Consider the following 16,805-nt stretch of genomic DNA (forward strand, 5'->3'; position numbering starts at 1 on the left):
CATAATACAAATTTAATTAAATAAATAATAGAAAGGTGGATATGTTTTATAAATTTTAATACAATGTAAATTTGGAATTTTTTAAGACAAAAATGTAGATATTACAAATTTGGTAACAAGCCAGAAAAAATCAATAAACATAAATAAATAAATAAATAAATAGGGAGGCAGACAGATAGTCAGGACAGTCATCTCCTAAAGACTGATGTCCTTGGAGCTGAATATTTTTCTCATATACTTTTTTAATACTGCTGTCAAAGAAATTGCTGGATTTAAACTCATAAATTGTGACTAGAGCAGAAATAAGCATCTTCTGAAATGACCAGAGATATGCATGCAAGTGCGATAGGGCATATCAGTCATTGTAAGTGAAGTCAAGATGAACTCATGTCACCATCCTTTGTTCTTAACCTTTCTTGCAATTTTGTCGAAGAAGAGAAGGATCTCCTGATTTCCACTCTGACAACTTCCCAGGCACACTCACTGTATTCCTTCTCTTTCAGATAGGAACAGATTCCCTCAAAGTACTCCTTCACAGCCACTTCAGGGGCCTCAATGGGCAGGACAGATTTTTCCTCTTCCGTTGCCTGCACGAAGCAGGTCTCCAAGTCTTTCTGCTGTTTAAGGAGTCCACTGAGGAGCTGGTGCAGGCGGGTAGTGTTCCAAGGAGAAAAGGAGTCCTTTCTATGGAAGAGTTCAAAGATCTGCTGGAGCATCTCGTGGAGGAAAGCGATGGCCTGGGCCTTCTGGAGCTGGCTGCCATCCACCATCTCCTGGGGGAATCTGAAGTCCTTTCTGTCATTCAGACAGAAGAAAGTGGGGAGTCTCTTCATTTGGTCCAGAAGGTCAACGGTTTTCTCACTAGCCAGGCTGTGGTTTTGAGGCAGATCACAGCCCAGAGATAGAGCAGGGCCACAGCCGAACACCACCAGGGCTGTCAGTAAAGAGAGCAGGAGGGCCATTGGGAGAACTGAGGATGCTGCTGGCGCAACTGAGCTGGGCGTTTGGTTGAACCTTGGAACCTAGGTTCTCTGAAGACATTCGTTCTATCATGGCTTTTATATAGGGAACATAAGAGTTCTCATTTTCGAAACCATCCTCAATATTAAACTTTTGCTTCCCTTTTTTCGTTTTCATATAAGCATTTTCCATATGGCCTGAGAAGATGTCATCAAAGTCTAAATTTTTGCAATAGAACTTTAATTTTCTCAGTAAATTTCAGGTGTTCCAATGTAAGTGGATACTTGTAAAAAGCATCTTTGTCATATAGTCCACAATTTAGGTGGATATGTAAATACTCTTATACACACCATCTATATGTATATACACACATTACTCTTCTTTGTGCTGGGAACAAAGCCCTCATCCTGGGCTTTCTTTTTGCCCCCCTTACTTTACATAGGAAGTCAAAGTCAGACTCCCTCAGCCCCATGGCTTTTGTCACAAGTAAGCTCTTTAGGACAAAGCCTAGATTTTGTTCTCTGTTTTATTCATAGCTGAGCCTGATGATTATTAGTGAATAAGAATCTCCAACTGTTCTCTACCTTCTACAATACAATCATGTAGGTCTGTGTGCTTTTGCTTCACCAGGGCCACAAGGTTAGTAGTTTAATAGCCATTGCCCTTTCTTTCCACTCTTTCTTACTGGATGTCTACAGTCCTCCTCAGGCTGTGCCAGTACCCGCAGCAGGAATCCTAGTTCCTTGCAGGTGCTTATGGGTGTAGAGATTCTAATTACAAGATGAATTTATTGTCAACCTTTCCCCAGCACTACCTCACTCACAAGGTAATTATCACAGTGTAACACCCTCTCCTTTAGGGTGACAGAGTGTTCTTAAACAAAACTTCCCTGGACTCACTTGCTGAGGGCCACTGACCACATCCAGATGGCTTTAGACCCTTTTTACTGAGGAGGAATTTTTTGGTTGTCAAAATCATTAATTCTGGCGGAGCCAAGATGGCGGACTAGGCAGACGTTAGCTCGGATCCCTCTTACAACAAAGACACGGAAAAACAAGTGAATCGATCACATACATAACAATCTACGAACGCTGAACAACAAACACAGATTTAGAGACGGAGAACGAACTAATACGGGGAAGCAGCGATAGTTTCCAGAGCCTGGAGCCAGAGTACCAGTCAGGTACGGCACAAGCACAGAGACCTGCTCCACCCCCCTGAACTAACCCCGGGAGGGGGACCAGCTGGTTCCACGGGCGGCGTGGGACGCAGCCGGTAGGAGAAGTCCCCGGGAGGCAGTGACTGATCTTGGAGCAGAAAGAGCAGCATCCGAGCCGGGGAACCGTCCCGCAGGGATTTGGACTGCACGCAGGTACGCCATAAACATGGAGAGTTGCTCCACCCCCTGAACTAACCCCAGGAAGGGGACCAGCCGGGTCGCGCGGGCGGCGTGGGACGCAGCCGGTAGGAGAAGTCCCCGGGAGGCAGCGACTGGTATTGGAGTGGGGAGAACAGCGTTCCAGCCGGGACACTCGGTCGCGGCACAAGCACAGGGAGCTACTCCACCCATCTGAACTAACCCCGGCAGGGGGCCCACCTGGTTCACGGGGGCGGCACGGCCACGCGGCTGGAGAGACGAGAAGTCCCCGGGAGGCAGCGACTGATTTTGGAGTTGAGAGTGCACCGTCCCAGTAGGGGAGCCTTGACGCTGGGCGTGGGGCTGGAAGCGGAGGATCTGACCGTGACTCCAGCGGGCCAGACCCCCTGGGGGCAATCTCCACACAGCCAGCACACATAGGCGACGCGCCCGCGGGAATCTCAGATATAACAGTCATTCCAAGCAAGACAAGCAACTCTGGCTATATTCTGAGGTGCTACTCTCCTATCTCTCTGTTCCCTCCCCCACCCTCCCCAGGCGGCTTCATTAACATCTGAATAGCCTGAGCCAGAGGGAGAACTCTGAAAGGGATCTGACTGCATTTTTTTTTTAGCGGATTTTCTGGAAAAACTAGTTTCCCAGTGATGGCTCGGAGACAACAATCCATATCAAGCCACTTAAAGAAGCAGACCGTGACAGCTTCTCCAACCCCCCAAACAAAAGAATCAAAATCTTTCCCAAATGAAGATACAATTTTGGAATTATCAGATACAGAATATAAAAAACTAATTTACAGAATGCTTAATGATATCACAAATGAAATTAGGATATCTGCAGAAAAAGCCAAGGAACACACTGATAAAACTGTTGAAGAACTCAAAAAGATTATTCAAGAACATACTGGAAAAATTAATAAGTTGCAAGAATCCATAGAGAGACAACACGTAGAAATCCAAAAGATTAACAATAAAATAACAGAATTAGACAACACACTAGGAAGTCAGAGGAGCAGACTCGAGCAATTAGAATGCAGACTGGGACATCTGGAGGACCAGGGAATCAACACCAACATAGCTGAAAAAAAATCAGATAAAAGAATTAAAAAAAATGAAGAAACCCTAAGAATTATGTGGGACTCTATCAAGAAGGATAACCTGCGGGTGATTGGAGTCCCAGAACAGGGAGAGGGGACAGAAAACACAGAGAAAATAGTTGAAGAACTTCTGACAGAAAACTTCCCTGACATCATGAAAGACGAAAGGATATCTATCCAAGATGCTCATCGAACCCCATTTAAGATTGATACAAAAAGAAAAACACCAAGACATATTATCATCAAACTCACCAAAACCAAAGATAAACAGAAGATTTTAAAAGCAGCCAGGGAGAAAAGAAAGGTTTCCTTCAAGGGAGAATCAATAAGAATATGTTCTGACTACTCAGCAGAAACCATGCAGGCAAGAAGGGAATGGGACGACATATACAGAACACTGAAGGAGAAAAACTGCCAACCAAGGATCATATATCCAGCAAAACTCTCTCTGAAATATGAAGGGGAAATTAAGATATTTACAGACAAACACAAGTTTAGAGAATTTGCAAAAACCAAACCAAAGCTACAAGAAATACTAAAGGATATTGTTTGGTCACAGAACCAATAATATCAGATATCAGCACAACACAAGGTCACAAAACAGAACGTCCTGATATCAACTCAAATAGGGAAATCACAAAAACAAACAAATTAAGATTAATTAAAAAAAAAAAAATACACATAACAGGGAATCATGGAAGTCAATAGGTAAAAGATCACAATAATCAAAAAGAGGGACTAAATACAGGAGGCATTGAACTGCCATATGGAGAGTGATACAAGGCGATATAGAACAATACAAGTTAGGATTTTACTTAGAAAAATAGGGGTATATAATGAGGTAACGACAAAAAGGTATAACAACTCTATAACTCAAGATAAAAGCCAAGAAAAACGTAACGACTCAACTAACATAAAGTCAAACACTATGAAAATGAGGATCTCACAATTTACTAAGAAAAACGCCTCAGCACAAAAAAGTATGTGGAAAAATGAAATTGTCAACAACACACATAAAAAGGCATCAAAATGACAGCACTAAAAACTTATTTATCTATAATTACCCTGAATGTAAATGGACTAAATGCACCAATAAAGAGACAGAGAGTCACAGACTGGATAAAGAAACACGATCCATCTATATGCTGCCTACAAGAGACACACCTTAGACTTAGAGACACAAACAAACTAAAACTCAAAGGATGGAAAAAAGTATATCAAGCAAACAATAAGCAAAAAAGAAGAGGAGTAGCAATATTAATTTCTGACAAAATAGACTTTAGACTTAAATCCACCACAAAGGATAAAGAAGGACACTATATAATGATAAAAGGGACAATTGATCAGGAAGACATAACCATATTAAATATTTACGCACCCAATGACAGGGCTGCAAGATACATAAATCAAATTTTAACAGAACTGAAAAGCGAGATAGATACCTCCACAATTATAGTAGGAGACTTCAACACACCACTTTCGGAGAAGGACAGGACATCCAGTAAGAAGCTCAACAGAGACACGGAAGATCTAATTACAACAATCAACCAACTTGACCTCATTGACTTATACAGAACTCTCCACCCAACGGCTGCAAAATATACTTTTTTTTCCAGCGCACATGGAACATTCTCTAGAATAGACCACATATTAGGTCATAAAACAAACCTTTGCAGAGTCCAAAACATCGAAATATTACAAAGCATCTTCTCAGACCACAAGGCAATAAAACTAGAGATCAATAACAGAAAAACGAGGGAACAGAAATCAAATACTTGGAAAATGAACAATACCCTCCTGAAAAAAGACTGGGTTATAGAAGACATCAAGGAGGGAATAAGGAAATTCATAGAAAGCAACGAGAATGAAAATACTTCCTATCAAAACCTCTGGGACACAGCAAAAGCAGTGCTCAGAGGCCAATTTATATCAATAAATGCACACATACAAAAAGAAGAAAGAGCCAAAATCAGAGAACTGTCCCTACAACTTGAACAAATAGAAAGTGAGCAAGAAAAGAATCCATCAGGCACCAGAAGAAAACAAATAATAAAAATTAGAGCTGAACTAAATGAATTAGAGAACAGAAAAACAATTGAAAGAATTAACAAAGCCAAAAGCTGGTTCTTTGAAAAAATTAACAAAATTGATAAACCATTGGCTAGACTGACTAAAGAAATACAGGAAAGGAAACAAATAACCCGAATAAGAAACGAGAAGGACCACATCACAACAGAACCAAATGAAATTAAAAGAATCATTTCAGATTATTATGAAAAATTGTACTCTAACAAATTTGAAAACCTAGAAGAAATGGATGAATTCCTGGAAAAACACTACCTACCTAAACTAACACATTCAGAAGTAGAACAACTAAATAGACCCATAACAAAAAAAGAGATTGAAACGGTAATCAAAAAACTCCCAACAAAAAAAAGTCCTGGCCCGGACAGCTTCACTGCAGAGTTCTACCAAATTTTCAGAGAAGAGTTAACACCACTACTACTAAAGGTATTCCAAAGCATAGAAAATGACGGAATACTACCCAACTCATTCTATGAAGCCACCATCTCCCTGATACCAAAACCAGGTAAAGACATTACAAAAAAAGAAAATTATAGACCTATATCCCTCATGAACATTGATGCAAAAATCCTCAACAAAATTCTAGCCAATAGAATCCAACGACACATCAAAAAAATAATTCACCCTGATCAAGTGGGATTTATACCAGGTATGCAAGGCTGGTTTAATATCAGAAAAACCATTAATGTAATCCATCACATAAATAAATCAAAAGACAAAAACCACATGATCTTATCAATTGATGCAGAAAAGGCATTTGACAAAGTCCAACACCCATTCATGATAAAAACTCTCACCAAAATAGGAATTGAAGGAAAATTCCTCAACATAATAAAGGGCATCTATGCAAAGCCAACAGCCAATATCACTCTAAATGGAGAGAACCTGAAAGCATTTCCCTTGAGAACGGGAACCAGACAAGGATGCCCTTTATCACCGCTCTTATTCAACATCGTGTTGGAAGTCTTAGCCAGGGCAATCAGGCTAGACAAAGAAATAAAAGGTATCCGGATTGGCAAGGAAGAAGTAAAGTTATCACTATTTGCAGATGACATGATTATATACACAGAAAACCCTAAGGAATCCTCCAGAAAACTACTGAAACTAATAGAAGAGTTTGGCAGAGTCTCAGGTTATAAAATAAACATACAAAAATCACTTGGATTCCTCTACATCAACAAAAAGAACACCGAAGAGGAAATTACCAAATCAATACCATTCACAATAGCCCCCAAGAAGATAAGATACTTAGGAATAAATCTTACCAAGGATGTAAAAGACCTATACAAAGAAAACTACAAAGCTCTACTACAAGAAATTCAAAAGGACATACTTAAGTGGAAAAACATACCTTGCTCATGGATAGGAAGACTTAACATAGTAAAAATGTCTATTCTACCAAAAGCCATCTATACATTTAACGCACTTCCGATCCAAATTCCAATGTCATATTTTAAGGGGATAGAGAAACAAATCACCAATTTCATATGGAACGGAAAGAAGCCCCGGATAAGCAAAGCACTACTGAAAAAGAAGAAGAAAGTGGGAGGCCTCACCTTACCTGACTTCAGAACCTATTATACAGCCACAGTAGTCAAAACAGCCTGGTATTGGTACAACAACAGACACATAGACCAATGGAACAGAATTGAGAACCCAGACATAGATCCATCCACGTATGAGCAGCTGATATTTGACAAAGGACCAGTGTCAATTAACTGGGGAAAAGATAGCCTTTTTAACAAATGGTGCTGGCATAACTGGATATCCATTTGCAAAAAAATGAAACAGGACCCATACCTCACACCATGCACAAAAACTAACTCCAAGTGGATCAAAGACCTAAACATAAAGACTAAAACGATAAAGATCATGGAAGAAAAAATTGGGACAACCCTAGGAGCCCTAATACAAGGTATAAACAGAATACAAAACATTACCAAAAATGATGAAGAGAAACCCGATAACTGGGAGCTCCTAAAAATCAAACACCTATGCTCATCTAAAGACTTCACCAAAAGAGTAAAAAGACCACCTACAGATTGGGAAAGAATTTTCAGCTATGACATCTCCGACCAGCACCTGATCTCTAAAATCTACATGATTCTGTCAAAACTCAACCACAAAAAGACAAACAACCCAATCAAGAAGTGGGCAAAGGATATGAACACACATTTCTCTAAAGAAGATATTCAGGCAGCCAACAGATACATGAGAAAATGCTCTCGATCATTAGCCATTAGAGAAATGCAAATTAAAACTACGATGAGATTCCATCTCACACCAGCAAGGCTGGCATTAATCCAAAAAACACAAAATAATAAATGTTGGAGAGGCTGCGGAGAGATTGGAACTCTCATACACTGCTGGTGGGAATGTAAAATGGTACAACCACTTTGGAAATCTATCTGGCGTTATCTTAAACAGTTAGAAATAGAACTACCATACAAGCCAGAAATCCCACTCCTAGGAATATACCCTAGAGATACACGAGCCTTCATACAAACAGATATATGCACACCCATGTTTATTGCAGCTCTGTTTACAATAGCAAAAAGTTGGAAGCAACCAAGGTGTCCATCAACGGATGAATGGGTAAATAAATTGTGGTATATTCACACAAGGGAATACTACGCATCGATAAAGAACAGTGACGAATCTCTGAAACATTTCATAACATGGAGGAACCTGGAAGGCATTATGCTGAGCGAAATGAGTCAGAGGCAAAAGGACAAATATTGTATAAGACCACTATTATAAGATCTTGAGAAATAGTAAACCTGAGAAGAACACATACTTTTGTGGTTACGAGGGGGGGAGGGAGGGAGGGTGGGAGAGGGTTTTTTATTGATTAATCAGTAGATAAGAACTGCTTTAGGTGAAGGGAAAGACAACACTCAATACATGGAAGGTCAGCTCAATTGGACTGGACCAAAAGCAAAGAAGTTTCCGGGATAAAATGAATGCTTCAAAGGTCAGCGGAGCAAGCGCGGGGGTCTGGGGAACATGGTTTGCGGGGACTTCTAAGTCAATTGGCAAAATAATTCTATTATGAAATCATTCTGCATCCCACTTTGAAATGTGGCGTCTGGGGTCTTAAATGCTAACAAGCAGCCATCTAAGATGCAGCAATTGGTCTCAACCCACCTGGAGCAAAGGAAAATGAAGAACACCAAGCCCACATGACAACTAAGAGCCCAAGAGACAGAAAGGGCCACATGAACCAGAGACCTACATCATCCTGAGACCAGAAGAACTAGTTGGTGCCCGGCCACAATCGATGACTGCCCTGACAGGGAGCTCAGCAGAGGACCCCTGAGGGAGCAGGAGATCAGTGGGATGCAGACCCCAAATTCTCATAAGAAGACCAAACTTAATGGTCTGACTGAGACTGGAGGAATCCCGGCGGCCATGCTCCCCAGACCTTCAGTTGACACAGGCCAGGAACCATCCCAGAAGACAACTCATCAGAAATGAAAGGGACTGGTCAGCGGGTGGGAGAGAGATGCTGATGAAGAGTGAGCTAATTATATCAGGTGGACACTTGAGATTGTGTTGGCAACTCTAGCCTGGAGGGGGGATGGGAGGATAGAGAGAGAGGGAAGCCGGCAAAATTGTCAAGAAAGGAGAGACTGAAAGGGCTGACTCAAGACGGGGAGAGTAAGTGGGAGTAGGGAGTGAGATGTATCTAAACTTATATGTGACAGACTGATTGGATTTGTAAACGTTCACTTGAAGCTTAATAAAAGTTATTATAAAAAAAAAAAAAATCATTAATTCTCCAGAACGTTCACCTGTGCTCCTAGGGTGTTGGTGTGAAGGACACTAGTTATCATTGCTGACCTCCGCCTCTCCTGACCTATTGCCTTAGTTATCTAGTGCTGCTGTAACAGAAATACCACAAGTGTATGGCTTTAATGAACAGAAATTTTTTCTCTCACAGTCCAGTAGGCTACAAGTCCAAATTCAGGGCATCAGCTGCAGGGGAAGTCTTTTGCTTTCTGTTGACTCTGGATGAAGGTCTTTGTCATCAATCTTTCCTTGGTTGAGGGTCTTCCCAGGTGCAGGGGCCCAGGGTCCAAAGGATGCCCTCTGCTCCCAGTGCTGTTTTCTTGGTGGTATGAAGTCCTCTTCTCTGTCTGCTCGCTTCTCTCTTTTATATCTCAAAAGAGATTGGCTTAAGACACAATCTAACCTTGTTGATTGAGTTCACATAACTGCTGCCTATCCCTCCTCATCAACATCGTAGAGATAGGATTTACAGCACATAGGAAAATCACATCAAATGACAAAATGGTGGATGATCACACAATACTGGGAATCTTGGCCTAGCCAAATTAAGACGCACATTTTGGGGGAATAAAATTCAACCCATGACACCTCTGTACATAGCTACTAAATATGTCTATGGCCTTCAGATGCTAATAGCACAAGTTTTTCTTGTCTATGTCGGTAGAGGAATAACCCAATTGTAATTCTTTTACTTTTAGTAGCCAAATAATTTTTATTTTGCCAAGTACCTCTTTTATTAGTCAACTCTCTTACTTAAACTATTGAACAGTTGTTGAGCTTGAAGTTTCTGAGCTAGACACAGTCTTTCTTTTACATTAGTGATTTTTCATTTTCAATTTTTGTTAACTTTTTTCATGTGTGGGTTATTGGGCAAGGTTGTCTTGCTGCCTCTGCATTACTCCATTTCATCTTGCGGTTAATACAAAAAAAGGGAAGCAAAAGAAAGGCAAAGGGACTGTATCATTTTTCTCTATGACTTTCAGGATGCCAGATTTTTTGTTTCTTATTTCAACTTTCCTAAAAAGCAAAATCTGACAGTTGTTTGTGGGCCTAAAGAAAACAAATATTAAGTCTGACTGTCACAAAAGTGAAAGGAGGGAAGTGACTTTTTAGATGACAAAATAATGCCGTGAAAGCTAATAAAATTGGGGACTAAGGACTATGGTAGATGAGAAGAAGGAAGGTAATATTGAAGTAAGCAAAGGCAGCAAAATGGTTGCTACTGCCGGCAGCTTAAGTGGGTCAATGGACAGCCTTCAGCTTTGCAAAACCAACTCTCTGATTTATCTTTCACTTAACCCACATGTCTTCAGCTCTGGGGAGAGAAAGGAGTCAGATAATGCCTGAGTGCCCCTCTCGAGCATTTCACCGAGGTAAAGAAATTTACTCAAGCGATGAGTAGAATAGTTTCAGGAACTAGAATTAAAAGAAAGGGAATTGGGTGATTCAAAGAGATTCTGTTCTTAATCTGGATACTTATAAAAATGATATTTAAAAATGATAACAGCAAATTTTATTGTCTTGCTAAGTATGGACCACCCTTTGTTCTAAGATATGTACAAATATGAACAGAATTGTCTAGGCAACACTACGTGGATTATACTCATTTATTAAAATTGTCTAGAGAAATGAACTAGTCAGAAGATAACAAAGTTCTAAGGTAAAAACCATACAAAGAGATGAAATAATGATTTATCTGGAAGGGCCCATTAAAGGAAGTGTGGGATAGAAATGGACATGGAATTTATGAACAAAAGAGAGACCATGGCATTAAATCAGTAGTGCTGGGAAGGTCAAGTGACAAAGGATTCTGGGTTCCAACTCAAATGCCAACGTTTTGCCGTCTCTTATTTTACAAGGGACAGAAGGCATGGTGTAAATGGTTTAAACTACGCGGACTCCTATATATCCATTTACTTTTAACTCAAGTTTTCTTCTGTATAAACAAAATAAGAATAAACAAAAAGCAAATAACAATTTTCACTCTGAAGATTACCGTGGATACGGGCTCTGACTTTTCTCCTTCAGGGCCTCCCTGATTCCACGGACGCGCGTCTCCAAGGCCAATCTGTTCTCATTACCAAGGACAACAGCTCAGTTTCTCACCTTTTGTCCAAACTGAACTTCCCGTTGTCTACTGACTAGTAGATGTTTTTTACTTGCTTTTAGGCCCCAATTCTTAGGAAAGGTTCCAAACACTAAGCTTAAATGTGCCCACCCAGTGCACTATGTACCTACTGGAAAGAAAAGAAAGAGAATTCATCCAGCAATGTCACTTTTCAATTAACTAAAATAAATCAATGAATTTCCACAAGAGTCTTCACTGCCGTTAGAAATTGTGATATTCCAGTATATACGTTACTAACACTTGCTCTGCTGAGAAAACTGTGCCTTACTTGTTGCTAAGTACTCAAATGCCATCCTGTGACCCTTTTGTTCAAGTGTTGTTTCATTTTGTTTTTAGAAGGAGGCTGCAATATGACCTGAATTTAATAGCTTTGTTGGATCGCATTGGCTCCATGAATCACTTTCCCTGGGCTGTGATGACTTGCTGCATTCTGGGAAGGAAAGGAAAGCGTGCTGCTGGCACTGGAGTAACTCTGTTCCCCTCCCATGCTCTATGGGCTGCTGTGATATCAGTGGCATGGGTGCTGGGGGCACTGATGATGTCCATGTCTCTATTGGAGAGCTTCATGCTCTCGGGCTTCTCCTCCTGTGAGTCCAAATGATTTGAAGACATAATTGACTTACTGCTGCCTATTCTCCTGTTCCACCTCTTGAAGCCCTGCCACGTTCTAGTCAACACTTTAAACACCTCATTTCTCCTTTGAAGCTCTCAAACTGCAACTGACTCTTTCAACGTGCTTCAAGTTCCATGACGTACACTTTGGTTTTTGAGTAAATGAGAGCCCTGTGCCTGCCGCATCTCCTGCTTGTAGAATTGGAATGTGGACGTGCCTAAGTGAGGCATAGGTGAGCTCCTGGATTCTTCACCAGTTCATTCGATGTAGATGTGTGGTCAGTGAAGGTGATAAAGCTCCCTCTAGTTACTGTGTTTCTGTGGTCAGCTGGTCATCCATGGGATATTGTTTGCTTCAGTGCAAGGCTTGGCATGTAGAGAGAGTCGAGGCATGGCGATATTCACACTTTTGATCCCTGTGTCCCCAAACTCAGCTATCTCCAGCTGATAATGCAACGCGGCCCCCTAAAGCCATTCTAGGGAACTGCAGCAACAACCAGGGCCCCTTGGCCCCCTTCTCTGGTTCAGCACCTTGGTAGTTAACATCAAGCAAAACTGAGGGACCTGTGTAGGGCTGGTGTGTGGTGAGTGCCTTGCTGCTGTCAGGATCCCAAACCCACCCTTGTTCTCCAATGTTTTCAAATATATAACAGATTCATCACTTATGGATATGACCATAATGTGGTTATAGAAACTTGTGAGGCATAGAGACAGTACAGCACCAAATCATAGGACTTTTGCTCCCCAAACATAAAATAACAACAATCAAAAAGTAAAATTATGTTCAAAAAAAAAAAAAAAAGCATCATCCAATAGATGGAAGAGATCAAAATATTTGAAAGGTATTAAGCAATCACAGAGAAAGAGCCAGGTAAATCCAAAACTTTTCATGCCTCTGCCCTACTCCTACGCTGGTTCCCCCCACAGGGTGAAGGAGGAGAGAAAAGCAAGAAACAAACATAGCTTAAAACATAACTTTGCGTCTCCCAACCACCACCACCACCACCACCACAACCCAGTTATGGAGAGAAGCAATCTAAAGATTGGGCAAGCCGAGGCAAAGTTTTCAAAGCCCCCTCCTAAATTAAAGGCCCTCTTGTGCTCCCTGAGCAATTCACACACACACACATACGCACGCACGCACGCAAACTTCCTGAATAAATTCTTCACTTACCGTATTCCCCAGGTTACCTTAAAACCTCCCAAATTCTGCCCAAATAGATACCGCCCCCTTGCTATCCGTTGGCAATCACTGTGTTCTCTGAAATCCCGTTAACCATGTCTGAGCTCTATCTTACTACTGAGGCAATGTCGAAAAGATGCAAGGTCATTATTCAAGCTGGCAGAGAATTTTCTCCAAATTATAAACGTAAGCCTCCTAATCTCCTAGTACAAACACGTTTGTAAAACGGACGATTTAAGAAAAAGTTCATGAACCATCAGACAGGAGCTATTTCTTCTGATTTCCCCTGGAATTCCACACCCAGAATGGCAGTCTCTACTGCCTCCTGCTGTTCCTAAGATATTCACTGGCTAATTCCTTTCAGAAGTAGACTGCCAGTTCCTTCTTCCTATTCTGTCTTAGTCTGGAAGCTCAGCTGAAACCAGTCAACCATAGGCGACCCTGCTGAAATTTGAATACCATTGTCATAGCTGCCACCATCTCAGCAACTCTCCTGCCCCCTCAGTACGACAAACTTACAGTCGCATGCTGCTGACACTGAAGTAATTTATGCCTTCGCATACTTATTCAAACTTTATGCTCAGCCAATAATCTCAGAAGCTGGACTATACGAGAAGAATTTGGCATCAGGATTGTAGGAAGACTCATTAACTACCTCTGGTATTCAGATGACACAACCTTGCTTGCTGAAACTCAACAGGACTTGAAGCACTTACCGATGAAGATCAAAGACCACAGCCTTCAGTATGGATTCCACCTCAACATAAAGAAAACAAAAAAATTCTCACAACCAGACCAATAAGCAACATGATGAAAAACTGAGAAGAGATTGAAGTTCTTAAGGATGTCATTTTACTTGGATCCAAAATCAACACCCATGGAAGTAAAAAAAAAATTTTTTTTTCTTTTTTGTAGCAGTCCAGAAATCAAACAACACATTGAATTGGGCAAATGTGCTGCAAAAGACCTCTTTCAAGTATTAAAAAGCAAAGATATCACCTTGAACACTAAGGTGTGCCTGACCCAAGCCATGGTGTTTTCAGGTGCCTCACATGCATGTAAAAGTTGGACAATGAATAAGGAAGACTGAAGAAGAATTGATGTCTTTGAGTTATGTTGTTGGCAAATAATATTGAATATGTTATGGACTGCCAAAAGAAGAAACAAGTCTGTCTTGGAAGAAGTACAGCCAGAATGCTCCTTAGAAGCAAGGATGGTGAGACTTTGTCTCTCATGCTTTGAACATGTTATCAGGAGGGACCAGTGCTTGGAGAAGGACATCATGCTTGGTAAAGTAGAGGGTCAGTGAAAAAGAGGAAGACCCTCAACAAGGTGCATTGACACAGTGGCCGCAACAACGGGCTCAAGCATACCAATGATTGTGAGAATGGCGCAGGACCAGCAGTGTATCATTCTGTTGTACGCAGGATTACTATGAGTCAGAACCGACTCGACGGCAGGTGACGACAACCTGACAACTGCCTCTTGTATCCCACAGGGTGTAGAGGGTGTGATTAATCACACATTTGCTCAGCAGAGAGGGTTGGAAGCAAGGAACACATTTGCCCCTTTTCTCTCTCCACATAGCTGCCCGTTGTGCAAAGACGACATGCCATGCCTGAAGCTGGGAATATTTTCCTTGTCTAAGACACATAAAAAAGGTAAACAAATTAGTTTATTCCAACATTGGGGTCAGTTCTTTCCAGAAATAGCCTCTCTTATCTCTGGAAAAAAATTCACTAGTAGGGGACAGAATTCTGGCTACACTTGGCTTCACAGACTTGGCCACTGTTTTTGCCTGTCTTGGCCAGTATTTGGCCCTCTTTCTCTGTGAATGTTTAGAAGCCCATAGGTAAAAATGAATACATAAAGTCCGCGACTTACAATGGAGTTCTTTTCTGAGGTCTCTGCATACGTCGGTCCTGATGTAAGTTGAATACCTCTTTTTTGTTTTTTAGTTTTCATTATTATTACTTTCTCTTATGAGTATATTTTGAAATCCAGTCTTTTTCTTTAGGTGTTAAAAACATGACATATAAACTTACAGATACATTTTAATACATACAAACATTAAAAAAGTCACAAATCATAAAAATTTACTCTGAGGATGAAGAAGAGTTGGACGATGTTGGCATTTTTGTCAGTTGCAGTAATAACGCTACTTGTGGAACATTCTGGATCATCTCGGTTATCACTGGAGGCAGGGGTAGGCTTCCTACTCAGAAAATGAGTGAGTGTTGTCTATATGCTTCTATTATTTTTTTCTTCATGTATTTCGCAGCAACATCTCACAACTTCCCAAATCTGCCTATCAACTTTAGCAAAGTGATAAGCATTTGGGTCCATGTTTTCAAGCAACTGAAGTCCCTGATTTTGTTTGGAAAAGAATTCTGATAATCGTGTCCCTGTAAAAATTTTTGACAACATCTCTCCTTCCTCTTCCTCATTTTTTCTTTCTACTTCAGCATTTCTTTCCTCTTCAAAGTACAGTAAGTTCTGATCTGTCAATATCCTGCAGTGTTTTGAACAGTAAATCATAACAGTGAACATCTGAGAATGATAACATCAGTGAATCACACACTACGACATCGTATGTAGTATACATTCCTAACAATAAGATGTACCAAAAATCTATCAGATGTGCCGTTCATCATAACTCAAATATGACATAAGTTGGGGACTGTCTGTGCTGTTTCTACTTCCTTTGAAAATTTACTGTTCTATCCGGGGAAGGAGCCCTGGTGGCCCAGCTGTTAAGAGCTCGACTGGTAACCAACAGGTCAGCAGCTCAAACCCACCAGCCCCTCCACAGGAGAAGGATGTGGTAGTCTGCTTCCATAAAGACCTAAACATAAAGACTAAAATGATAAAGATCATGGAAGAAAAAATAGGGACAACGTTAGGAGCCCTAATACTAGGCATAAACAGAATACAAAACATTACCAAAAATGACGAAGAGAAACCAGATAACTGGGAGCTCCTAAAAATCAAACAGCTATGCTCATCTAAAGACTTCACCAAAGAAGTGAAAAGACCACCTAAAGATTGGGAAAAAAATTTCAGCTGTAACATCTCCGACCAGAGCCTGCTCTCTATAATCTATATGATTCTCCTAAAACTCAACCACAAAAAGACAAACAACCCAATCAAAAAGTGGGCAAAGGATATGAACACACATTTCACTAAAGAAGATATTCGGGCAGCTAACAGATACATGAGAAAATGCTCTCAATCATTAGCCTTTAGAGAAATGCAAATTAAAACTGCGATGAGATTCCATCTCACTCCAACAAGGCTGGCATTAATCCAAAAAACACAAAATAATGAATGTTGGAGAGGCTGCGAAGAGATTGGAACTCTTATACACTGCTGGTGGGAATGTAAAATGGTACAACCGCATTGGAAATCTATCTGGCGCTTTCTTAAAAAGTTAGAAATAGAACATCCATAAAATGCAGAAATCCCACTCCTCGGAATATACCCTAGAGAAATAAGAGCCTTCACACAAACAGATATATGCACACCCATGTTTATTGCAGCTCTGTTTTCAATAGCAAAAAGCTGGAAGCAACCA

At 40.8% G+C, this 16,805-nt stretch overlaps 1 protein-coding gene across 1 annotated transcript; it reads right to left on the bottom strand.

Annotated features, from left to right (window-relative positions):
• Positions 1 to 232: 232 nt before the first annotated feature.
• LOC135232370 (interferon omega-2-like) lies at positions 233 to 962 on the bottom strand. The gene has a single exon (XM_064290906.1). It carries the CDS (start codon positions 960 to 962, stop codon positions 375 to 377), a length of 588 nt encoding a protein of 195 aa, XP_064146976.1. The 3' UTR covers positions 233 to 374.
• Between the last annotated feature and the right edge of the window lie 15,843 nt (positions 963 to 16,805).

This window comes from Loxodonta africana, chromosome 9, assembly GCF_030014295.1.
Source record: "Loxodonta africana isolate mLoxAfr1 chromosome 9, mLoxAfr1.hap2, whole genome shotgun sequence".
Lineage (NCBI taxonomy): Eukaryota > Metazoa > Chordata > Mammalia > Proboscidea > Elephantidae > Loxodonta > Loxodonta africana.

What these genes read in the sequence shown, in the direction of transcription:
- LOC135232370 (XM_064290906.1), bottom strand. Translation starts at nt 962, where the DNA reads ATGGCCCTCCTGCTCTCTTTACTGACAGCCCTGGTGGTGTTCGGCTGT.